We start from the raw sequence: 26,862 nt of genomic DNA, 5'->3' as shown, positions 1-26,862 counted from the left end.
TGTGTGTGTGTGTATGGATGCATGCATGCATGCATGGATGGATGGATGAATGAATGGACGTATACGTACGCGTACCGTCATGCTTGCGTGCCTCTGTATGTGCGCGGGTACATGTGTGTTATGATTACCGAAATAACAGTCCTTACTTGTAATAGCATATGTTATCTGTCCATCGCTGCCACCATCAAGATCTGAGGCAACCACAGTTTCAATCAGTGTCCCTAGTGCAACGTTCTCTGCAAACTGAAATATCAGAGTTCGATCAAAATCTATGCAAAGAAAGTTACTCTTGGTTACATGATAATGATATGCTATTATGTCTCATTCGGTACTATCACGTACCGAGGCAGATGATGGGAATCCAACAGCAAATATAGGATCGTGGTCATTGACTGCCACAACGGATACAGTCACAGACGTTGTTCCAGTCAGTTCCGGTGCACCGCCATCGGTCACAATGATCCTGAGGACATAGTAGTCAGCGTCATTGTCGGGACTGTCAAGGTTGATCGTAGCCTTCAGTTCAAGACGAGATGAATTAAACTGGAATCTAGTAGTGTCCCCACTCTCTATCGCATAGGTCAGGGTTGACGTTGCATCAGCATCTGTTGCCGCTACTGAAACTATTGTTGCTCCTGCTGTCGCTGCAGTTTCCAGAGGTGAGTTGGAATATGGCGCTGATGTAAAGACGGGTGCATTGTCGTTGTAATCTGCTACTGATATTGTGAATGTTCGGTCTACTGTCTTAGCAGGAGTTCCTCCGTCAGATGCCCTCACCGTCACATCATAAGATGCAACCGATTCACGGTCGAGGGACGCAGTTGTTGAGATTTTCCCAGATACGGAATCCAAATGGAAAATCCCTGCCACAGCGGCCCCTCCAGCTATATGAATGAAAATATATATTGCGTTTCTTATTATACTTGGGTGAATGTCGACAATGGCATTTCTTCTTCATAATGCGATTTATGAAAAACATAAGAAACCCTTAAACCTTTTTATTATTCTGTCAAAACGAATCATTTTCAACTTCAGAAATAATAGCTAACCACCAAGATTCCATTTCATACAGAAGCTCACCGAATGTTATAAGATAAGAATGTAGCTCTGTCATTAAATGTATTTGAGCCTACTTCAATATGTTTAGTGAAACTGTCATGTTCTATTATCCTACATGTATTGTCATTCAAAACCATGTAAATGCTCAGAATAAAATATACAAAATTTAGATGTTATCCACTTGCAGTGCTTGTTTGAATATTTATATTACAATAGCTCCAAGAAAGGACCTCACCAGCAGTTGTTGAAAGAAGCGTGTACGTGATTGTGCCATCATTCCCTGCATCTGAATCTGTTGCTGCTATGGTAACAACAGACGTACCAACGTTAGCATTCTCTAACACGGGGTAAGGTGTTCCTGATACGTATGCAGGCACGAACGTTCCCCAAGCCGGTGTGTCTTCATTCTCTGGGAGAACCTTAAACCAAGATTTTCTTAAATCGCAGCTTAGGTAGAATTTCTGAAATTACTACATAGAGGCAATGACCATAGGATTCAGCACTCGATGAGTGATTATATTATTAGAACCGCACTTACTGGTCATGGCAGGAAATGTGCTAAACTAGGATGGCAACGTGTGTAATACGACCTTTCATAAGCTTGATTACTTGCTACTGGAGAGAAGCACAACAACCAAGCAAAATGATTACATTGACAATGACAGTTGTGGTGCCTGTACGAGGTGTCGCCCCTCCATCCACAGCTTCCAGTCTGAGACTGTAAGAGGACTTGGTCTCGAAGTCCAGAGGTATGAAAGTGGTGACCACCTTTTGACCAGAAAGACTAAACTTCCCATTCGGATTGGTGTCATCTCCTCCCGTGATAATCACAGAAATATCTCCATTTGGCGAGGAAGCATCTGCATCTGTACACACTACTGTGGCAACATCAGAATCTGGAATAGCGGAAGATGATTGTCAGCTTCATCCATTGTGGTATGAGCAAAAGTCTGTCGGTTACCAATCCTTATTGTCAAAGACAAAGATATTTATTGTACTTGAGGCCTCCGGCCCATATACAAGTAATACAGGTATATTATCAGCACATGTTACAGATTTGTGAATTTATATATATCGGATACCTACCTACATTCTCCATACACCATACAAGTTGGCGTTCCTTGCGCTACATTTAAAAAACATTTTACACGCTAAAAGGTGTAATTTCTCCAAAGATTCATAGCGTTGGAATCCCCAAATTTCAGAGCCATAGAGCATAATCGGTTGGATTTGTGCATCAAACAATTTAAAGAATATTTTCGGGGTTAAAATTCCAATGTTCTGGGAAACTGACATAACATTAAGAAGAGCCTTCTAGGCACGAGATTTTAGACCTACAACACTTTTTGTAAAGTTCGTGGTATGGGAAAATACAAGTCCAAGATAGGTATGCTGATTGGGTGAGTGAGTGAGTGAGTGAGTTTAGTATTACGCCGCACTCAGCAAAATTCCAGCTATATGGCGGCGGTCTGTAAATAATCGAGTCTGGACCAGACAATCCAGTGATCAACAACATCAGCATCGATCTGCGCAAATTGGAACCGATGACATGTGTCAACCAAGTCAGCGAGCCTGACCACCCGATCCCGTTAGTCGGCTCTTACAAGCTTAGTCGCCTTTTATGGCAATCATAGGTTGCTGAAGGCCAATTCTACCCCGGGACCTTCACGGGTATAGGTAGGTATATTGATTAACAATAGACACATTTTTGCCATTCAAAAACCATTTTTCTTTACAGACGACAGCCCACCTCTAAAGATAACTGTATTTGTTTTGTCAAAATTAACATATAATTTTCATTCATTTGCATAACGTTCCAAGATATTCAGTTGGTTTTGTAGGCCAGCAATAGTATCTGACACCAAAATTACACCATCGTCAAAAAGGAGGATAAAGATTTGAGTCATATCTGGGAACATTTGCACCCCGTGTTTACCTGAATTAGGAATATCACAATACACTTCGCGTATGAAGAAAGAAAACAATATAGGGCTTAAAATACACCCTTGTCGAACTCACATGGGACAGTAAAAAAATCGGCGACATCGTCACCACAACGAACACGTGATTAAATATTCAAATACATAGATTTTAAAGCAGAATACATTTTCCCTTGCAAACCAGGCTTTTGTAAGCAGTGCCAAAATTTCCAGCGATCCACAGAGTCAAAAGCTTTGAAATTGTTAAAGTCAACAAATGCAACATAAAGTTTATGTCTATTACGCAACAGACACTTCTGTATTATCGCATATAGTGTAAAGATATAGTCGGTAGCTGAAAAATCGTTTCTAAAAGCTGTCTGGCATTCAGGAATTACATTTCTTAGGTTTAACCAGTTTGTGATCCTATTATTTAAAACAGTTGTAAATATTTTCCCAGTAACGCTCATTATGCCTCTATAATTATCTGGAATGTTTTGATCCTCCTTTTTCTGTATAGGGACGATAACTGAGCCAGAGCAGCTTTCTGGAAATAAACCACTTTCGAATACAGTATTAAAACACTAATGGAAAAAGGGCATCAACTCGGCTTGAGAACATTTAACCATTTCGATTATAATATTGTCGGGACCAGCTGCCTTTCCGCTCCTTAAACTATTGATAGCTTTCTTGATCTCATCTACTGAAATTTGTGTATGCAAAATCATTTGATCAACAGTGTCATAATCATTCGAAGAAATAGTATCATCATCGCATTACTTGGGAAAACAGCATCACTGGAAAAAAAACTGTCTTGAAATGTGTTATCCATTCACTTTTTGAAATGTTACTCTCGGGATTTGATCTATTTCTAAATGAACGAATTCGTCTCCAGAACATAGTAGGATTGTGGACAGAATCATCCAATCTGTTCAGTCGTTGATTATGTAGGTTACATGTGAATTTTATGCATGAAGCTTTGTATTTGTTTCTCATTTTACAAAAGTATTTTCTGTTGCTATCCGAGGGTCTACACCGAAAACTTCTAAGTGTTTCTGCGCGCGTCTCGTGCAGTTTCACACTCGTCACTTAAGGGTGTTTTATAGCTTTGCTTAAAAGGCTTTTTCTTTTTCTTCATACAACCTGCTGAATCTAGTAAGACGTGAACAAACGCATTCAAGTTGTGATAGGAGACGGTCATTATAAAATGAAATCTTGTTTTTCAGATTATCTAAAAATATTTCGCAGAAGGCGTCGTTCCAAACAATCTTTTCTTTATAATCATCAGTATATTCTTTTTATCACATGAGTTGTTCATAATTGGATATTGGCAAGTCAGTTCTAATGGTAATTGATCAGAGTCTACTATGTCTCTAATATTTAACGACTTAATAAATTGGAAGAAGTCTGGTGAACCAATAAAATAGTCATTGACACTTGATCCCTGTTGCCCATGAAACGTATATTCGCCTTGTGAGTCTCTATACACTCTACTGTTCGCTATGAACAGGTTGAAGGAATAACATAAATCTAGTAACAGAATTATTAACAACAATGTCGTGAGAATTACGATCATCAATAGGATAGGTGTTAACAGTAGCGCTCGCTTGGCATATATGATTCATATTACCATCAAGACTCGAGGACACATTATACAAAGTATCACATGTACATTGTTTAAGTTACACTTACTGAGTGGCGCGTTTTCAGTCACATCCACAGTATAGACTGTCTGGGTACAGACTGGGGTGTTGTCATTCAGATCAAGGAGAGTGAGAACTAGAGCTGCTACAGCACTGTTCCCTGACGAGTCAGCCACAGTCAAGGTCAGTTGGTCGAAGGTCGTCACTGCTGCGGGGGCATCGAAGTCAAGAACCTGGGCCAGCGTTACTTGTCCTGAGCTTGTGTCAATGATGAAGTAAGTGGCATGGATTCCTTGAAATACACAGAGAGTGTACAAGTAACTCTATCTGGTCTATATCTCAATGCTTTTGAAAAGCATTTTCGGCAAACTAATAAACCCCCATGTTTCATGTATATCAGTGACAAAGCTGGATAGCTCTAACTCTCCAATAGTAAAGTTACCCATTGTGTGGTGCAACGTTCAAAGACATTTAGCCTTACGTGTTTGTGTTTACGGATAGCGTAGCTGCTTTTTCAGTGAAGGTTTCACAGAAAATCAAATAGCTTAAGGCCTTGGTATAGCTTTCAGAATGTTATGTGGTCCACAATTCCATGGTTATGTTTCTAGACTCTCTTTTACCAGTCAAGGAATGTGTCAGGACATCCCCAGCATCCGGGTCCGACACAGAGAATGTGAAAGGCACGATCGTGCCCACAGGTTTCTCCTCATCCTGTTGGGCAGTTAGAGGACCTGTGATGACCGGAGATGCATCATTGACATCCACAACGTCCACCCTCATCTGTACGTCTACCTGCAGAGTACCATCAGAAGCTCTGGAAGAAAACGATGTCAGTCTGTGTGAACCTAAGTTATTAATCAGATATACACTCTGCTTTTCATTGTTAAGTTTCACAATGGTTGCTGAACTAGTATATGCTTACCGAAAAGGATTGCAACCCACTTTGTGTTCTAGAAACAGCACATTGATTGAGGTGCAGGCTTTACTTGAATGATATACAGAAGATAAATGTTATTGATAATAATTTGTTTCTGTGCTTCTTACGACGTTTCTGAACTAGGCCTGGAGACTTTGCTCTCCATAATATTTGTATTGCAGGAGTACATGAGTTTCTAAGTGCCTTTGAAGAAGTTTCCTTATTCAATTTCTTCATATCCTTGGAGATAATCTTTCATGTCTGGGTGAGGAAGTGTTATTTACTCTCTCGGTGATAGTTGTAACATTTCAGTGAGTGAGTTTAGATTTCCACCGGGTTAAAGAGAGGAAAGAATGATGCGGTAGTTATTCATTGCAGTAAACTATTACCGTAATGTGAGGACGAAACTTGGCGTTGTTTCATAGTTCAGGGGTGCGTTTACTTGGATTTGTCCCCCAGCATTAATGATGAACTCAGCTGGGGGTAACACTAGTGTCAAGGTCACGGGATCACCTTCCGGATCAGCTACGCCAACGCTCAGCACAGAAGTACCAATACTCGCTGTTTCCATGATTGATATTCTAGTGCTGCCGTCAGTTGCAACATTTTGGAAACCGGGAGCCTCATTCACATTTGTCACATCAATATTTAAGACGGAGTCAACAAGATTTACTCCGTCAGATACCCTGAAAACACGTTGTAAAGCATGACCAACAAGAGGAAAAGTGCCTTGTGATATATCATTGCTGAAAAATTAGAAAACCTGATGAAAGGTTCCATCAGTTATAAAAATACGTAGTTTTTCTGTTTTCAACATGTTAAGAGTGGATCTTTCGGGTAGGACTTTGAAATACAATCTGGAAATCTAGTGTGACTCTTCTGTCTCAGATGATAATCGAGCCTAATCGTTCTCTAATATTGATCATTTAGATATAATATCCTCATGGAAACGGATAAGAAAACACTTGAAAGTACAACTGTTTCTTTATTCTTTTCCAGGTTTCACCACAAAGTAAATCTTGATCTGTGGGTGTAATTCTGGAAATAAATGAATAAAGAACACCTTCTTGTGTGCCTTATTTGTTTCCGTGAGTATACTCAGTAAATTGCTGTGACCTACCTCACTGTAACCGCGTATGTTGCTGTAGTCTCTGTGTCGAGTCCCCCAGCTACTTGAATCTCTGCCCCGGAGATGGAGAACACGCTAGGAGGGCTGACCAGTGAGAAGGTGACAGCAGTCCCGTCCTGGTCAGTACCAGCCAGAGTGAAGATGGACGTCCCTGTTGCGGTGTTTTCTGGAATGGAGGTCCTCGTGCTGCCATCAGTAGCAACGTTCGTGAAGGTGGGAGCTTCGTTTACATCCGTTATTCCTATATTTAGCACGCGATCAACATCATTTGTGCCATCACTTACCCTGTACAAAAAACATTCACGAAAAAGAATCAGTACCACATTTTCATAAATCGCCCTGTGTACATATGTAGGTTTGGGGATGTAGTGAAGGAATACCGACCTAACATTCAGCGAGTACGAAGGTGTGGTTTCAAAATCCAGTGCTGCATTAACTTGCACTTGTCCAGTGGAAGTTATTGTAAATTCTGCCGGTCCACTGAGAAGAGAGAAGGTCAAGGTTGCTGCCTCAGGATCGGCTGCTGCGACATCATACACAGAAGAACCGACACCAACATCTTCAGCAATATTAACGGAGGTGCTGCCATCTGTAGCGAGGTTTGACACAACAGGAGGCTCATTGATGTTCAGGATATCAACGTTGAGAGTAGCATCAGTGGTAAATGTACCATCAGTGACCCTTAGAAAAACAAAGTGTATAAAATCATTCAAAAACCATTCTTATTCTTGGGTGAAGTTCGAAACCACTTGATCTACACTCAGACAAAATACAAATCACCATCAACCTGTTGATTGCCAACCCAAAAAAGCACATGGTTAATTTATAACACCTTAGAGAAGAAACTAAATGGCGTGGTTTCAATGCAATATTTTCCAATCCTTTAGTCATAAATGTACCTTACAAAAAACCTAAAGTGAGGAGGATAAATGCAGTAAACAAAACATGAGTAAGTTTCAGCTACAGTGGCTATTATTACATCACTTTTCACTTTTCAGTCCACATTACATGACAGTCTAGTGGAAGAAAGGTAATTGGGACATTGCACACACGTCGATCGGTAAAAACACCAAATACGTAATGTGCTCCTCAAAGAAAGGCTACTGACCTGACTGTCAAGGCATAGTATGCCAGTGTTTCAAAGTCGATGCTGGCAGTGGCTACTTGGATCTGTCCAAGGGTTGTGATGGTGAACTGAGCAGGTGGTGTGACAAGGCTGTAGGTCAAGGCGACTCCTTCCGGGTCAGATGCTACCACAGTATACACGGATGTTCCTGAGGCAGAGTTCTCTGCTAGGTTGGTCCTTGTACTGCCATCTGCAGCGGGACTTGTGAAGGTGGGTGCCTCATCTACATTGGTGATCGTCACCGTCATGGTGTGGTCAACATTTGCATTTGTTCCATCTGTTACTCTGAAAATATACAACGTTAGAAAGGAGAACCAACGGTGTAGTTATAGCATCCAAATGATGAATGTCTTGGCGTAAAACTAGTGCAACGTATCACCTACCTGACTGTCAAAGTGTAGGAGGGTGTAGTTTCGAAGTCCAGAGGCCCGTTCACCTGAATCTGGTTTGCTGCACTGAGAGTGAACTCGGTAGGAGGAGTAACCAGACTTACTGTCAGAGCATCTCCCTCTGGGTCCGATGCCACTACAAATAAAACTGGCGTTCCACTCCCCGAATCCTCGGCTATGTTGACATTAGTACTGCCATCAGATGCAATATTTGTGAAGCTTGGTGATTCGTTGACGTCGGTGATGTCAACGTTAAGAACAACATCGACAGGATTTGTTCCATCTGTTATTCTGTAAATAAGGACACAATTCAGTGGCTACGGACATAAGTCAGCAGAGCTTTGGATTCAACCTCTTTGATTTTAGGCCCAATAACAGTAGAACAGCATCCAGCATATAGAAGGTTACATGTGACACATGACGTAAAATAGAGAGACGATTCCAGAAGAACAGAAACCACCTGTTGATACTTATGAAGGAATATAATTAGCCTCTTAACTCTCCTAATATCACTCTATTCATCAACTGTGTGTACTAAATGTGCTCCTCAAAGAAAGGCTACTGACCTGACTGTCAAGGCATAGTATGCCAGTGTTTCAAAGTCGATGCTGGCAGTGGCTACTTGGATCTGTCCAAGGGTTGTGATGGTGAACTGAGCAGGTGGTGTGACAAGGCTGTAGGTCAAGGCGACTCCTTCCGGGTCAGATGCTACCACAGTATACACGGATGTTCCTGAGGCAGAGTTCTCTGCTAGGTTGGTCCTTGTACTGCCATCTGCAGCGGGACTTGTGAAGGTGGGTGCCTCATCTACATTGGTGATCGTCACCGTCATGGTGTGGTCAACATTTGCATTTGTTCCATCTGTTACTCTGAAAATATACAACGTTAGAAAGGAGAACCAACGGTGTAGTTATAGCATCCAAATGATGAATGTCTTGGCGTAAAACTAGTGCAACGTATCACCTACCTGACTGTCAAAGTGTAGGAGGGTGTAGTTTCGAAGTCCAGAGGTCCGTTCACCTGAATCTGGTTTGCTGCACTGAGAGTGAACTCGGTAGGAGGAGTAACCAGACTTACTGTCAGAGCATCTCCCTCTGGGTCCGATGCCACTACAGATAAAACTGACGTTCCACTCCCCGAGTCCTCGGCTATGTTGACATTAGTACTGCCATCAGATGCAATATTTGTGAAGCTTGGTGATTCGTTGACGTCGGTGATGTCAACGTTAAGAACAACATCGACAGGATTTGTTCCATCTGTTATTCTGTAAATAAGGACACAATTCAGTGGCTACGGACATCAGTCAGCAGAGCTTTGGATTCAACCTCTTTGATTTTAGGCCCAATAACAGTAGAACAGCATCCAGCATCAAGCATATAAAAGGTTACATGTGACACATGACGTAAAATAGAGAGACGATTCCAGAAGAACAGAAACCACCTGTTGATACTTATGAAGGAATATAATTAGCCTCTTAACTCTCCTAATATCACTCTATTCATCAACTGTGTGTACTAAATGTGCTCCTCAAAGAAAGGCTACTGACCTGACTGTCAAGGCATAATATGCCAGTGTTTCAAAGTCGATGCTGGCAGTGGCTACTTGGATCTGTCCAAGGGTTGTGATGGTGAACTGAGCAGGTGGTGTGACAAGGCTGTAGGTCAAGGCGACTCCTTCCGGGTCAGATGCTACCACAGTATACACGGATGTTCCTGAGGCAGAGTTCTCTGCTAGGTTGGTCCTTGTACTGCCATCTGCAGCGGGACTTGTGAAGGTGGGTGCCTCATCTACATTGGTGATCGTCACCGTCATGGTGTGGTCAACATTTGCATTTGTTCCATCTGTTACTCTGAAAATATACAACGTTAGAAAGGAGAACCAACGGTGTAGTTATAGCATCCAAATGATGAATGTCTTGGCGTAAAACTAGTGCAACGTATCACCTACCTGACTGTCAAAGTGTAGGAGGGTGTAGTTTCGAAGTCCAGAGGTCCGTTCACCTGAATCTGGTTTGCTGCACTGAGAGTGAACTCGGTAGGAGGAGTAACCAGACTTACTGTCAGAGCATCTCCCTCTGGGTCCGATGCCACTACAGATAAAACTGACGTTCCACTCCCCGAGTCCTCGGCTATGTTGACATTAGTACTGCCATCAGATGCAATATTTGTGAAGCTTGGTGATTCGTTGACGTCGGTGATGTCAACGTTAAGAACAACATCGACAGGATTTGTTCCATCTGTTATTCTGTATATAAGGACACAATTCAGTGGCTACGGACATCAGTCAGCAGAGCTTTGGATTCAACCTCTTTGATTTTAGGCCCAATAACAGTAGAACAGCATCCAGCATATAGAAGGTTACATGTGACACATGACGTAAAATAGAGAGACGATTCCAGAAGAACAGAAACCACCTGTTGATACTTATGAAGGAATATAATTAGCCTCTTAACTCTCCTAATATCACTCTATTCATCAACTGTGTGTACTAAATGTGCTCCTCAAAGAAAGGCTACTGACCTGACTGTCAAGGCATAGTATGCCAGTGTTTCAAAGTCGATGCTGGCAGTGGCTACTTGGATCTGTCCAAGGGTTGTGATGGTGAACTGAGCAGGTGGTGTGACAAGGCTGTAGGTCAAGGCGACTCCTTCCGGGTCAGATGCTACCACAGTATACACGGATGTTCCTGAGGCAGAGTTCTCTGCTAGGTTGGTCCTTGTACTGCCATCTGCAGCGGGACTTGTGAAGGTGGGTGCCTCATCTACATTGGTGATCGTCACCGTCATGGTGTGGTCAACATTTGCATTTGTTCCATCTGTTACTCTGAAAATATACAACGTTAGAAAGGAGAACCAACGGTGTAGTTATAGCATCCAAATGATGAATGTCTTGGCGTAAAACTAGTGCAACGTATCACCTACCTGACTGTCAAAGTGTAGGAGGGTGTAGTTTCGAAGTCCAGAGGTCCGTTCACCTGAATCTGGTTTGCTGCACTGAGAGTGAACTCGGTAGGAGGAGTAACCAGACTTACTGTCAGAGCATCTCCCTCTGGGTCCGATGCCACTACAGATAAAACTGACGTTCCACTCCCCGAGTCCTCGGCTATGTTGACATTAGTACTGCCATCAGATGCAATATTTGTGAAGCTTGGTGATTCGTTGACGTCGGTGATGTCAACGTTAAGAACAACATCGACAGGATTTGTTCCATCTGTTATTCTGTAAATAAGGACACAATTCAGTGGCTACGGACATCAGTCAGCAGAGCTTTGGATTCAACCTCTTTGATTTTAGGCCCAATAACAGTAGAGCAGCATCCAGCATCCAGCATATAGAAGGTTACATGTGACACATGACGTAAAATAGAGAGACGATTCCAGAAGAACAGAAACCACCTGTTCATACTTATGAAGGAATATAATTAGCCTCTTAACTCTCCTAATATCACTCTATTCATCAACTGTGTGTACTACATGTGCTCCTCAAAGAAAGGCTACTGACCTGACTGTCAAGGCATAGTATGCCAGTGTTTCAAAGTCGATGCTGGCAGTGGCTACTTGGATCTGTCCAAGGGTTGTGATGGTGAACTGAGCAGGTGGTGTGACAAGGCTGTAGGTCAAGGCGACTCCTTCCGGGTCAGATGCTACCACAGTATACACGGATGTTCCTGAGGCAGAGTTCTCTGCTAGGTTGGTCCTTGTACTGCCATCTGCAGCGGGACTTGTGAAGGTGGGTGCCTCATCTACATTGGTGATCGTCACCGTCATGGTGTGGTCAACATTTGCATTTGTTCCATCTGTTACTCTGAAAATATACAACGTTAGAAAGGAGAACCAACGGTGTAGTTATAGCATCCAAATGATGAATGTCTTGGCGTAAAACTAGTGCAACGTATCACCTACCTGACTGTCAAAGTGTAGGAGGGTGTAATTTCGAAGTCCAGAGGTCCGTTCACCTGAATCTGGTTTGCTGCACTGAGAGTGAACTCTGTAGGAGGAGTAACCAGACTTACTGTCAGAGCATCTCCCTCTGGGTCCGATGCCACTACAGATAAAACTGACGTTCCACTCCCCGAGTCCTCGGCTATGTTGACATTAGTACTGCCATCAGATGCAATATTTGTGAAGCTTGGTGATTCGTTGACGTCGGTGATGTCAACGTTAAGAACAACATCGACAGGATTTGTTCCATCTGTTATTCTGTAAATAAGGACACAATTCAGTGGCTACGGACATCAGTCAGCAGAGCTTTGGATTCAACCTCTTTGATTTTAGGCCCAATAACAGTAGAACAGCATCCAGCATATAGAAGGTTACATGTGACACATGACGTAAAATAGAGAGACGATTCCAGAAGAACAGAAACCACCTGTTGATACTTATGAAGGAATATAATTAGCCTCTTAACTCTCCTAATATCACTCTATTCATCAACTGTGTGTACTAAATGTGCTCCTCAAAGAAAGGCTACTGACCTGACTGTCAAGGCATAGTATGCCAGTGTTTCAAAGTCGATGCTGGCAGTGGCTACTTGGATCTGTCCAAGGGTTGTGATGGTGAACTGAGCAGGTGGTGTGACAAGGCTGTAGGTCAAGGCGACTCCTTCCGGGTCAGATGCTACCACAGTATACACGGATGTTCCTGAGGCAGAGTTCTCTGCTAGGTTGGTCCTTGTACTGCCATCTGCAGCGGGACTTGTGAAGGTGGGTGCCTCATCTACATTGGTGATCGTCACCGTCATGGTGTGGTCAACATTTGCATTTGTTCCATCTGTTACTCTGAAAATATACAACGTTAGAAAGGAGAACCAACGGTGTAGTTATAGCATCCAAATGATGAATGTCTTGGCGTAAAACTAGTGCAACGTATCACCTACCTGACTGTCAAAGTGTAGGAGGGTGTAGTTTCGAAGTCCAGAGGTCCGTTCACCTGAATCTGGTTTGCTGCACTGAGAGTGAACTCGGTAGGAGGAGTAACCAGACTTACTGTCAGAGCATCTCCCTCTGGGTCCGATGCCACTACAGATAAAACTGACGTTCCACTCCCCGAGTCCTCGGCTATGTTGACATTAGTACTGCCATCAGATGCAATATTTGTGAAGCTTGGTGATTCGTTGACGTCGGTGATGTCAACGTTAAGAACAACATCGACAGGATTTGTTCCATCTGTTATTCTGTAAATAAGGACACAATTCAGTGGCTACGGACATCAGTCAGCAGAGCTTTGGATTCAACCTCTTTGATTTTAGGCCCAATAACAGTAGAGCAGCATCCAGCATCCAGCATATAGAAGGTTACATGTGACACATGACGTAAAATAGAGAGACGATTCCAGAAGAACAGAAACCACCTGTTCATACTTATGAAGGAATATAATTAGCCTCTTAACTCTCCTAATATCACTCTATTCATCAACTGTGTGTACTAAATGTGCTCCTCAAAGAAAGGCTACTGACCTGACTGTCAAGGCATAGTATGCCAGTGTTTCAAAGTCGATGCTGGCAGTGGCTACTTGGATCTGTCCAAGGGTTGTGATGGTGAACTGAGCAGGTGGTGTGACAAGGCTGTAGGTCAAGGCGACTCCTTCCGGGTCAGATGCTACCACAGTATACACGGATGTTCCTGAGGCAGAGTTCTCTGCTAGGTTGGTCCTTGTACTGCCATCTGCAGCGGGACTTGTGAAGGTGGGTGCCTCATCTACATTGGTGATCGTCACCGTCATGGTGTGGTCAACATTTGCATTTGTTCCATCTGTTACTCTGAAAATATACAACGTTAGAAAGGAGAACCAACGGTGTAGTTATAGCATCCAAATGATGAATGTCTTGGCGTAAAACTAGTGCAACGTATCACCTACCTGACTGTCAAAGTGTAGGAGGGTGTAGTTTCGAAGTCCAGAGGTCCGTTCACCTGAATCTGGTTTGCTGCACTGAGAGTGAACTCGGTAGGAGGAGTAACCAGACTTACTGTCAGAGCATCTCCCTCTGGGTCCGATGCCACTACAGATAAAACTGACGTTCCACTCCCCGAGTCCTCGGCTATGTTGACATTAGTACTGCCATCAGATGCAATATTTGTGAAGCTTGGTGATTCGTTGACGTCGGTGATGTCAACGTTAAGAACAACATCGACAGGATTTGTTCCATCTGTTATTCTGTAAATAAGGACACAATTCAGTGGCTACGGACATCAGTCAGCAGAGCTTTGGATTCAACCTCTTTGATTTTAGGCCCAATAACAGTAGAGCAGCATCCAGCATCCAGCATATAGAAGGTTACATGTGACACATGACGTAAAATAGAGAGACGATTCCAGAAGAACAGAAACCACCTGTTGATACTTATGAAGGAATATAATTAGCCTCTTAACTCTCCTAATATCACTCTATTCATCAACTGTGTGTACTAAATGTGCTCCTCAAAGAAAGGCTACTGACCTGACTGTCAAGGCATAGTATGCCAGTGTTTCAAAGTCGATGCTGGCAGTGGCTACTTGGATCTGTCCAAGGGTTGTGATGGTGAACTGAGCAGGTGGTGTGACAAGGCTGTAGGTCAAGGCGACTCCTTCCGGGTCAGATGCTACCACAGTATACACGGATGTTCCTGAGGCAGAGTTCTCTGCTAGGTTGGTCCTTGTACTGCCATCTGCAGCGGGACTTGTGAAGGTGGGTGCCTCATCTACATTGGTGATCGTCACCGTCATGGTGTGGTCAACATTTGCATTTGTTCCATCTGTTACTCTGAAAATATACAACGTTAGAAAGGAGAACCAACGGTGTAGTTATAGCATCCAAATGATGAATGTCTTGGCGTAAAACTAGTGCAACGTATCACCTACCTGACTGTCAAAGTGTAGGAGGGTGTAGTTTCGAAGTCCAGAGGTCCGTTCACCTGAATCTGGTTTGCTGCACTGAGAGTGAACTCGGTAGGAGGAGTAACCAGACTTACTGTCAGAGCATCTCCCTCTGGGTCCGATGCCACTACAGATAAAACTGGCGTTCCACTCCCCGAGTCCTCGGCTATGTTGACATTAGTACTGCCATCAGATGCAATATTTGTGAAGCTTGGTGATTCGTTGACGTCGGTGATGTCAACGTTAAGAACAACATCGACAGGATTTGTTCCATCTGTTATTCTGTAAATAAGGACACAATTCAGTGGCTACGGACATCAGTCAGCAGAGCTTTGGATTCAACCTCTTTGATTTTAGGCCCAATAACAGTAGAGCAGCATCCAGCATCCAGCATATAGAAGGTTACATGTGACACATGACGTAAAATAGAGAGACGATTCCAGAAGAACAGAAACCACCTGTTGATACTTATGAAGGAATATAATTAGCCTCTTAACTCTCCTAATATCACTCTATTCATCAACTGTGTGTACTAAATGTGCTCCTCAAAGAAAGGCTACTGACCTGACTGTCAAGGCATAGTATGCCAGTGTTTCAAAGTCGATGCTGGCAGTGGCTACTTGGATCTGTCCAAGGGTTGTGATGGTGAACTGAGCAGGTGGTGTGACAAGGCTGTAGGTCAAGGCGACTCCTTCCGGGTCAGATGCTACCACAGTATACACGGATGTTCCTGAGGCAGAGTTCTCTGCTAGGTTGGTCCTTGTACTGCCATCTGCAGCGGGACTTGTGAAGGTGGGTGCCTCATCTACATTGGTGATCGTCACCGTCATGGTGTGGTCAACATTCGCATTTGTTCCATCTGTTACTCTGAAAATATACAACGTTAGAAAGGAGAACCAACGGTGTAGTTATAGCATCCAAATGATGAATGTCTTGGCGTAAAACTAGTGCAACGTATCACCTACCTGACTGTCAAAGTGTAGGAGGGTGTAATTTCGAAGTCCAGAGGTCCGTTCACCTGAATCTGGTTTGCTGCACTGAGAGTGAACTCTGTAGGAGGAGTAACCAGACTTACTGTCAGAGCATCTCCCTCTGGGTCCGATGCCACTACAGATAAAACTGACGTTCCACTCCCCGAGTCCTCGGCTATGTTGACATTAGTACTGCCATCAGATGCAATATTTGTGAAGCTTGGTGATTCGTTGACGTCGGTGATGTCAACGTTAAGAACAACATCGACAGGATTTGTTCCATCTGTTATTCTGTATATAAGGACACAATTCAGTGGCTACGGACATCAGTCAGCAGAGCTTTGGATTCAACCTCTTTGATTTTAGGCCCAATAACAGTAGAACAGCATCCAGCATATAGAAGGTTACATGTGACACATGACGTAAAATAGAGAGACGATTCCAGAAGAACAGAAACCACCTGTTGATACTTATGAAGGAATATAATTAGCCTCTTAACTCTCCTAATATCACTCTATTCATCAACTGTGTGTACTAAATGTGCTCCTCAAAGAAAGGCTACTGACCTGACTGTCAAGGCATAGTATGCCAGTGTTTCAAAGTCGATGCTGGCAGTGGCTACTTGGATCTGTCCAAGGGTTGTGATGGTGAACTGAGCAGGTGGTGTGACAAGGCTGTAGGTCAAGGCGACTCCTTCCGGGTCAGATGCTACCACAGTATACACGGATGTTCCTGAGGCAGAGTTCTCTGCTAGGTTGGTCCTTGTACTGCCATCTGCAGCGGGACTTGTGAAGGTGGGTGCCTCATCTACATTGGTGATCGTCACCGTCATGGTGTGGTCAACATTTGCATTTGTTCCATCTGTTACTCTGAAAATATACAACGTTAGAAAGGAGAACCAACGGTGTAGTTATAGCATCCAAATGATGAATGTCTTGGCGTAAAACTAGTGCAACGTATCACCTACCTGACTGTCAAAGTGTAGGAGGGTGTAGTTTCGAAGTCCAGAGGCCCGTTCACCTGAATCTGGTTTGCTGCACTGAGAGTGAACTCTGTAGGAGGAGAAACCAGACTTACTGTCAGAGCATCTCCCTCTGGGTCCGATGCCACTACAAATAAAACTGGCGTTCCACTCCCCGAGTCCTCGGCTATGTTGACATTAGTACTGCCATCAGATGCAATATTTGTGAAGCTTGGTGATTCGTTGACGTCGGTGATGTCAACGTTAAGAACAACATCGACAGGATTTGTTCCATCTGTTATTCTGTAAATAAGGACACAATTCAGTGGCTACGGACATCAGTCAGCAGAGCTTTGGATTCAACCTCTTTGATTTTAGGCCCAATAACAGTAGAGCAGCATCCAGCATCCAGCATATAGAAGGTTACATGTGACACATGACGTAAAATAGAGAGACGATTCCAGTAGAACAGAAACCACCTGTTGCTTATGAAGGAACATAATTAGCCTCTTAACTCTCCTAATATCACTCTATTCATCAACTGTGTGTACTAAATGTGCTCCTCGAAGGAAGATTACTGACCTGACTGTCAAGGCATAGTATGCCAGTGTTTCAAAGTCGATGCTGGCAGTGGCTACTTGGATCTGTCCAAGGGTTGTGATGGTGAACTGAGCAGGTGGTGTGACAAGGCTGTAGGTCAAGGCGACTCCTTCCGGGTCAGAAGCAGCCACTGCAAACACCGATGTTCCTGTACCCGAGTTTTCAGCGATGCCTGTTCTCGTACTGCCATCTGTGGCTATGTTAGAGAAGACTGGCGGTTCGTCCACATTTGTGATTGACACTGTCATTGATTGGTCGTTAGTGTTCGTTCCATCAGAAGCTCTGAAATTAAATAGTATCAAGAAACCATTAAGCATAGCTTTTGTATCCCGTTGATTTGAATTGTACTTGGAGAAATGTTTCTGAATATGGTCTCCTGAGAACCAGTGTGTTCTAAGTCCCCAATACCTTGTTTCGAGATAAACGACCCTAAAGATTTGTATGTTTGTGGTTTGACTAATGTTATACTTAATTGTTGGAAACTTTGTATAGAGATTCAGTATGTCATGTAGAACCAGAAAACATCACATATCACTGACATTGATGACAAAAACCGATTGGAGATAGAACAATTATCTAAATTCAACGGAAGTTATATTTAGTTCCAGAGTGTTCTGTGTGCCTCTAAAGCATTAAAGGCCAGGAAAAACACACAGAAAATTATACAAACGAGTTAATGAGATGTTTATGTGCGTTTAAATAACACTATGAACGACTCAAAGACCACAAAATTAATGATTATTGCTTGAAAACATGACCATTTCAAAAGGCACAACCAAAATTTGCTTCTAATAATTTGATAAGCAAATTTGTTAACGAGAAAGTAACACGCAATACCTTTTACTTTGGATCACATATTTTGAGGCGTTATTCATCTTGTCATTCACATAATAGCCCTCAATAAAATGTGTACATAGTGGATTTGACATGTATCTAGTCAAGAGCTGTCAATAACAAATGTATAAATGTGGACAATCATCAAACGGTATCTTAACATTATCTTGGAACAATAAACTTAATCAGTTTAGCTTAATGGCCAAGAAAAACAACATTTTTACTCTTTTAGTAACTGTATTGGAACTCCTCTAAAACACAAAACTGAATCTTTGACTGTAACATCAGTAACATCTCATCATCTGAACAAACATTCTCTGCTGTAGTGTCAGCATTTCACTATGATTATGAGATTAAGTTGTTCATGAACACTCTGTCTGTAGGTGTCATGAACTTTAACATTGACCTCATGTCTGAGCTCAATCATCGGAATCATTTTGCACATCTTCTGCAGCAGTTACCAGAGCTAAAACGTGATTGACATCAAATACTTCAGACATGATTTAGCCTGTACCAACAATCAACGAATTCTTCCACGATAAAGTATGCAAACTCAGCTTCAGTAAATGTGTCGTCCAGGCTTAGATAAAAAGACAAAAAATGTAGAGAAGAGAAGTATGCAATGTTTAAAAATTTAATAGCTGTTTTATTTCTGGATATAGCACCTATGCTGTTTGTTGGAAAAACACTTTCTAAGGCACATACGGCCATGAAAATTTATTTGGAGATAGAATACACCCCAATAATTATCCTAGACAACTTAATGTTCACCCAAAGTGGAGATAGAACACTCTGGTTCTCAGGCGACGATGTACAAGAGTCTAAGTATATTTGGCATAGGCGAGAACGACCATTGGGCGCTTTATGCCCTTTGAAATATGCAAACTACAGGAGCGCGTTTTATATATGTGTGTAAGAAAGAGTACTTCTCCAATGAGTTACACGAATGATGACATAATCCATTAATACTATGGCTACAAGTGGGTGCTGATAGCATGACAGACTTCATATTAATTAGCGCATGTAGAATAAATAGATAGTGTGACAACATATGAAAGTGAACATTTTTCATTTAGTACTTTCAAGACATTAATGTACATATGATTCGACAAAACACCGATATAATAGGAATAGTCTTACATTTATGTTCTGTATGTAACTGAATATAATCAGATTACCTGACTGTGATAGTATATGACGGAACACTCTCGAAGTTTAAAGCCCCGTTGACTGTCAGCACCCCTGCGGCACTGATGGTAAACTCCGCTGGCGGGGTGACCAGTGAGAACGTGGCACTTACACCTTCGGGATCGGATGCCAGAACTGTGAAAACGGAAGTTCCAACACCCGAGTTTTCTGCAATAGGAGTTGTTGTACTGCCATCTGTCGCAATGTTTGTGAAATCTGGCTTTTCGTCGACGTTTGTGACATCAACAGTGAGAGTCACATCAACGTCGCTTGTTCCGTCGTTTACCCTTTTGAAACAAATGAAAGATATATATCGATGATTGACTCTTTGCTTACTGGTATATGTACATCCGGAGTAGCTATAACACAGGCAACGTCTTGCCTTATTACCATCACTAGACACAATGGTAAGCATAAACTAGCCAGGTTTTTAATATGGAATGTGTCAAACAGTGCCTTTAAATGCACCAGCTTTTCCTTTTCCATTAGAAGTATTTCCAGAGGACATTTTTCTCTCCATGTATTTGAGATCCCAAGGTCGTCGTGATTAGTATTCTCGGTACCTTCCGTGGTCAGGAATCAAACAGCACTATGCTGGAAATGTTATGAAGGACAAAGTTAACCAGCCACGGACAAGTATCAAACAGAGCTCTGTTGTTTCCGTTATACAAGACAGTCAGTGAGTGAGTCACTTTAGTTTTACGCCGCACTCAGCAAAATTCCAGCTATATGGCGGCGGTCTGTAAATAATGGAGTCTGGACCAGACAGTCCAGTGATCAACAACATGAACATCGATCTGCACAATTGGGAACCGATGACACGTGTCAACCAAGTCAGCGAGCCTGACCACCCGATACCGTTAATCGCATCTTGCAACGAGAATAATCGCCGTTTATGGCAAACATGGGTTGCTGAAGGCCTACTCTACCCCGGACCTTCACGGACCTTATACAAGACAGAAATTAACATGTTTCAAACAGTGCTATAAATGTTTTACAGGACAAAAGTTGATCGACCATGTGCAGGTATCAAACAATGCTCAGGTAAACATACGATAGACTGGTATGAAACAACGCTGTACCATTTCCTTTATAAAAGGCAAAAGTCAACGACTGCATACAGGTATTACACTTCTTGGTTTGTCAGCACTCCCAGATCTCCCACCGGCGTGGTAAATTTCTAATCCTTCAAGCAACTGTCAAGTTTTACGTACCTGACAGTCAGCGTATACACAGATGTCGTCTCGAAGTCTATGTTCCCATTCACAGTTATCTCCCCTGCGGTTGTAATGGTAAATTGAGTAGGTGGCGTCACAAGACTATATGTTAGGGGATCGCTTTCGCCGTCAGTCGCTGCTGCCTGATAAACTGACGTCGTCACGACAGTGTTCTCTGCGACGTTGATACGCGTGGTACTATCGGGAGGATTTGTGAATACCGGAGCAACACCTGCCAGAAAGATGTTTACAGAGTCATGTCACATATAACTTAAAGAGTGAGTGAGTGAGTGAGTGAGTGAGTGGATGGGTGGGTTTGTGAGTGAGTGAGTGAGTGAGTGAGTATTGCTTAACACCGCATCATCCAGATTGTAGCTTTAGGTGACTAGCAATGTCTTAAAAAGAACAATGAAAATGGTGTGCTTTTTTAAATTTTCAGTCTGTAACTTAAGAAGTCTTAGATCACTCTAACAGACAAGTATTCGCTATTTCATGTAAGTTTACTTTGGGACCATATCATCGGCGGGTGTCATGAAACTCAACATCACATGAACTTCATGCAAGTCCAAAAGTTATCCGAATGTATCGGGAACAGTATCAGTGTTAATGTCAACATACTACAGGCACACCATCTCAAACTGTAATGAGATAAACATTACACAAGAGAAGTGAACATCACCAAACAGATGTCAAACAGTCAGGCCACAAACGTTATATCAGACGATACGTGAATTTATAACAGACATATATCAAACGTACCATGCCATATACGTTCTACAAGACAGGAAAATAAACATACTGCATACAACTATCAAACAGGTTTATGTTATATAAGACGTACAAAACAGGACATGGACCGCAGTTTGTTGTTCGAAATAACGTCCTTGACATTGCCCCCAAAAGTAAAACCCTAAATGCTACCAGACGTAGGGTACAGGGTATATTACTAAAATATGTTTTGTGAAAACTCAATTCCTTGTTAGACGATCACGTACAGGTACACGTGATTTTATGTAAATTGAGATAACCAAAGGAAATGAGCATAAGCGAGCACAGAACTCAGTAAAGTAATCTGGTATCAGAAAACAAAAGATATTGTGAGTCAGATTGTGCTTGAACTATGCATTCATATTGTATATATTGAACCGGTATGAACTGGAAACATTTAGGGTGGACTGGCATTGTCGACCTCTATGAAGTATGTTGATCACAAAAAAATCTTGCCTTTCTTCTTAAGTCTTAAAGTGCAAAGTTTTCTGCATTCTTAGGGACGCATTCGTTATCAATGTCGCATAGTCTAACGCACAATAGGAGCTAAATTGCATCACTAATAAGTACCATTTTGGAGGCATCTCTCGAAATGACAGTTGTATTTTATTCGTAGTCAACACAGTCTTCAAAATGCAGATGTGTATCAATAGTGAAACGAGTGTATGGTATTATTCTGGTTATTGTGCGGGAGAGTACGGCTGCCTAAAACAAGTGTGTTTGAGCGGTCACTAAAGAAGAGATTTACTCAGGACAACAGAAAAAAAGATCAGACCCGTGACTTCGAATCTCAGGTTTTCCCTTAGCTTGTAAATTCGCGGATAAACGTTAAAGGACATTCTTAAAGCATCTATCTGACATGCCGTAATATGAAGGAAATATCGTTTAAGGCAACGTAAAATCTCAACTCATTCACTCGCTCATAGCTTTATGTATCGACCTATACTTGTGTGGCATTGCGGAACGCCAAGGACAGTGGTTGTTTATTGCCATGTAGATGTGTATACAATGCCGCTGACCTCGCGTGCTGGGATACCGAGAAACTGGTCAAGTATTTATTATACTCATAAAGTATCACACTGATTTATATACCCATGTATACTAGGCGCAAACTTTCCCTCTCAAGTCTAAGTCTCGATCAGGTCCCGCGAGTGCTACAAAAGTGAATTATAATTCGTATCACTGTACATGAAGCTAATAATAAAGGTGGTTACATTCCAGCCTTCGCGATTGTGTTCCATTATGCCAAGGGAAGTGGCAATAGCATAAGAAGAACGTGAGTCATTGCTTGAGTCGTTCACACTCACAAATCGTCCTTTCACTACAACGAAATACCCACTGTGCAATATCTTTACATTGTATAGGGTCCATTGTACATGTCCCTATTAAATGTTGATAGAGTGCATCAAATATACCCCTGACGTCGGAGTTAAGTCTATTAAGGTAGGTACATGTATATTTTCTAATGCCCGTCCAATGGCGTAAATAGAACATACATATAAGCATCAAATGAGTTTATTAACACCTGACCCTATATGAATTCTTTGGTGATTGTTGTGTCTACACAGTACCACTTGGCTTTAGAAGCACTGAAATATTCTATCTGTGATATGATTTGCGCCAGTCGTCAGCAAGACTCGCCGTTGCCTACTTGCAAAATTTTATATTGACTTGATTACATTCATAGACTTCGAATAAATGCGTCAGTATTTACGTGTGGATTTTGTGCATTGATCTCAAGGAGATGACTCATCTAATAGATAAACAGCTATCACGGCTGATGTCAGTAAGATCACGTTTAAGCGCAACGTGAAGAACTGTACGTTCAGCACAATATGTAAAAATGCCTTTGTTAAGGTGTGTGTATTTTGAAGCCACAATAAAAATTGAATATTGAAGCTGATCCCTGACGTTGTTCTCGGGATAGCTCTGTGTGGCAAAGAACGATGACATCGTTATCTTTCCCACGGTACTGTCGCATGCATATACATGATTGGTTGAATATGTAGAGGTTTAGGTTTTTAACAATTCGATCCCAGAGATCACTGTGTGGGTATACTTGCAAATATACATACATGTGAAGAATCGAACTTGAGCAGGATAAGAGACTGTTCACATTTTGGTCCCTATTCGCCGAAAATACATTGATATAGTTGACGGATTACTCGAAAGTTTCAGGTATACCCCTTCAAACAGAATGGTGTTAGATTTCGAAAGCCGCTAGCACTCTACAACATATTATGATCAACTTGTTGCACAGAAAATAAATAACGACTGTTAACCTGTGTCATGCCATCACTGGCGTTATTGAGACAAAGAGCGTGTAGTTATCGTTTTCTCAACATTATACATTTACAAGGGTGAAACTAGAAGGTTCCGTTCCCCTCGTGTATCGCACTGTAATAAATGATCAGTAAAACCAAAGCACTACAGTTAAAGCCGTAAGGAAAGTATCAATGTTTATTATACCGTTTAACACAATCTCTAGACATTACAAGGTTAATATCGTATTAATGACATTAGTCTACCATCAGTTCTGTTATCACAGTTAAGATGGTATTAACGACAGTAGTCTGCCATCGGTCTTCTTTACACAACCGTGATCTTAGTGATGGCATTAGTCTACCTTGATATTGTTTACACAATTACGATCTAATCAGAGACATTAGTGTACTTTGGCATTGTTTATTTGTGAAACTAATCTATCATCGGTCATGTTCACACTATTAAGATCCAATTAATGACATTAGTCTACCATCAGTCCTGTTCACAAAATTCAAAATAGAATAAAACCATTACTCTGCATCGGTCCTGTTCACAATTCAGAATAAAGTAAAACCATTACTCTGCATCGGTCCTGTTCATAATTAAGAATAAAGTAAAACCATTACTCTACATTGGTCCTGTTTTCAATTCAGAATAAAGTAAAACCATTACTCTACATCGGTCCTGTTCACAATTCAGAATAAAGTAAAACCATTACTCTATATCGGTCCTGTTCACAATTCAGAATAAAGTAAAACCATTACTCTACATCGGTCCTGTTCACAATTCAGAATAAAGTAAAACCATTACTCTACATCGGTCCTGTTCACAATTCAGAATAAAGTAAAACCATTACTCTGCATCGGTCCTGTTCACAATTCAGAATAAAGTAAAACCATTACTCTACATCGGTCCTGTTCACAATTCAGAATAAAGTAAAACCATTACTCTACATCGGTCCTGTTCACAATTAAGAATAAAGTAAAACCATTACTCTACATCGGTCATGATGTATATTCTTCTTTCACTGTATTGCATCATCTGTCACTGTTGCCATGAGAAATTATACATTATGCGTATATTCATAAAAAAAATATTTAATCATTTCACACAAACACGTTTCAAAAGAATTACCCCTTGCAAAACACTTTTATATCAAACTGATAAATTCCTGTAACACACAATGAAACACTACAAAATTAGCATCACTAAATCAAGATTATTTTAGTTGTCAATGGTCCAGCCACAGACTGGTGCTGACAACACATGTAGGTCTTGATGAGGATATGGCATTAAGATTACTAGTGACTGAAATAATCACATCCCGATAGTCGAGACAGTGAAGTCCTGGGAAACAGATATACATGTGAACTGAATAACGCCTGCTAATTCGTAAATCAACAGACGCACCAACAGCAATGGCGTGGAATGAGTTGTTTTGCATAACAACAAGTTTTTTTCTGTTGTGATAATCAGAATAATCAAATATGAAGTAATAAACCAAACCCATAATAAACATATTCGTAATATGCTTGCTTAGACTTTTATTCCAGCTTAATTAGCGGTGGAGAAAATATTTTTGACATGGTAAACTGATGTGCAGATTAATGTAATTCGATTTAGATTTGTAATAGGTGTTTGTTGACTGCATATTTAATAGACAATAAAACTGACACACGAACAAATATATTTCCCCAAAGTTTTTTCATTATAGGTAGTCTTTTTTCTAAATTATCTAACTGGAGTTTCGAGTTCATCAATCACAATTTGTTAAATGAGGGTTCTACCAGTAGGCAGGGACATTCTTAGCCAACACCTGGTCTCATCACTGGTTTTCAAGGGTCCAGTTATATATTTCCTAGGTTTCTGTGGATAGTCAAAACTGAGCATTCTTTGATCAAAACTGAGCATTCTGTGGCACATACATTTTATATACTTCATGCATAAGACGAACACGTGCAGGAGATAGTGTCACTACGCAGGGTTATGAAGAGGTCAACTCACCAGAGGCATTCACGTAGTTGATGAGGGCGAGGAGTGCCGTTACACACGTCGCCCAAGAGTAGGTTGAAACAGCCATCACGCTTCTCTCAGATTACAGATGACTGCATACCTACATAACAGCAAGGTAGATCGGAATCACTTTGCATTCAACAGTCAAGTATAAACACCCCGCACAATAAGTGAATGCAGGTGCCACGGTTCGCTGATCCACATGACGAGGAAATAACTGGTGTGTTGAAAGAAATGCTTGCCCACGCGTATTGTGTCGTGGTTTATGCAATTACCAGATGTTTGTAATCATCGTCATAATCATCATCATCATCTTAATCATCATTATGATGACCACTGGTAAGTGTAGTTGATACAGGTAGCTCGTCCGTAAAATATGTATGCAATGAAAAGTTACGTCCCTTTGGCGTGTCAGAATCCATTATCGTGGGCTCGAACAGATTCACTCTGATTATTCTTTCGTGTTCGTCAGAACCTTATACTTGCTTGTTGGTTTTAGCAGAGCTGTAAGTGTCTAAAACCTGCCTTAACTCGAGTTTCAATAGAACACCTAGCACGCCATGCTTAATCTTAAATACTGGTCAAACAATGTAGCTCACTCACTCATAAAAAGTTTCACGGTGTTACGTATTTAGCAGTAATTGCATTGGCATAGCATGAAACGATAATAACACTGCCTACGAATATACTAATTATTCCCCTCCTTCGTCTACTACTACATCAACAACACCAACCACTACTACTACTACTACTACTACTACTACTACTACTACTACTACTAACTTTGCTTCTAATGCTCCTGTTAATAAAACAATGACACTAATATCTCCATTACGACAAAAAAAACTACGACTACTATTAATAATAATAGCATCAGAAACATCACACTATATTATTAATAATAAATAATATGTAATAAAAATTACAGACACAACAACGCTCTAGTATAATTCTGAATTGTATGAACTTATACATATGGCGATTAAGATAATAAAGATAAAATTCAACTTAATTAG

The 26,862-nt window shown here is 41.5% G+C and overlaps 2 protein-coding genes across 2 annotated transcripts in view; both read right to left on the bottom strand.

Moving 5' to 3' along the window:
* Positions 1–26,862, bottom strand: part of LOC137297079 (fibulin-1-like) — a 565,492-nt gene that overhangs the window by 83,710 nt on the left and 454,920 nt on the right. The window lies entirely within an intron of this gene.
* On the bottom strand, positions 322–25,913 carry LOC137297321 (protocadherin Fat 4-like). Its single transcript, XM_067829332.1, has 32 exons — positions 25,838–25,913; positions 20,798–21,032; positions 19,574–19,870; positions 17,544–17,843; positions 16,968–17,264; positions 16,567–16,869; positions 15,995–16,291; positions 15,594–15,896; positions 15,015–15,311; positions 14,614–14,916; positions 14,035–14,331; positions 13,634–13,936; positions 13,055–13,351; positions 12,654–12,956; positions 12,082–12,378; positions 11,681–11,983; positions 11,102–11,398; positions 10,701–11,003; positions 10,129–10,425; positions 9,728–10,030; positions 9,149–9,445; positions 8,748–9,050; positions 8,176–8,472; positions 7,775–8,077; positions 7,051–7,347; positions 6,658–6,951; positions 5,927–6,223; positions 5,242–5,435; positions 4,671–4,913; positions 1,711–1,955; positions 1,295–1,478; positions 322–884 (listed from the first exon to the last, which is right to left on the bottom strand). Exons 1-32 carry the CDS (start codon positions 25,911–25,913, stop codon positions 322–324), a joined length of 9,225 nt encoding a protein of 3,074 aa, XP_067685433.1.

This window comes from Haliotis asinina, chromosome 9, assembly GCF_037392515.1.
Source record: "Haliotis asinina isolate JCU_RB_2024 chromosome 9, JCU_Hal_asi_v2, whole genome shotgun sequence".
Lineage (NCBI taxonomy): Eukaryota > Metazoa > Mollusca > Gastropoda > Lepetellida > Haliotidae > Haliotis > Haliotis asinina.
The sequence above is the reverse complement of the archived record's forward strand: the minus strand, read 5'-3'. Positions and strand labels throughout refer to the sequence as shown.

Bases quoted from the DNA above. Each gene is read 5' to 3' on its own strand.
- LOC137297321 (XM_067829332.1), bottom strand. From the start codon at position 25,913: ATGGCTGTTTCAACCTACTCTTGGGCGACGTGTGTAACGGCACTCCTC. The intron at 21,033-25,837 runs GTGAGTTGACCT...TCTTTCTGGCAG, and splicing joins CAACTACGTGAATGCCTCTG to GTGTTGCTCCGGTATTCACA. The intron at 13,937-14,034 runs GTAGGTGATACG...GTATATTTTCAG, and splicing joins TCCTACACTTTGACAGTCAG to AGTAACAGATGGAACAAATG.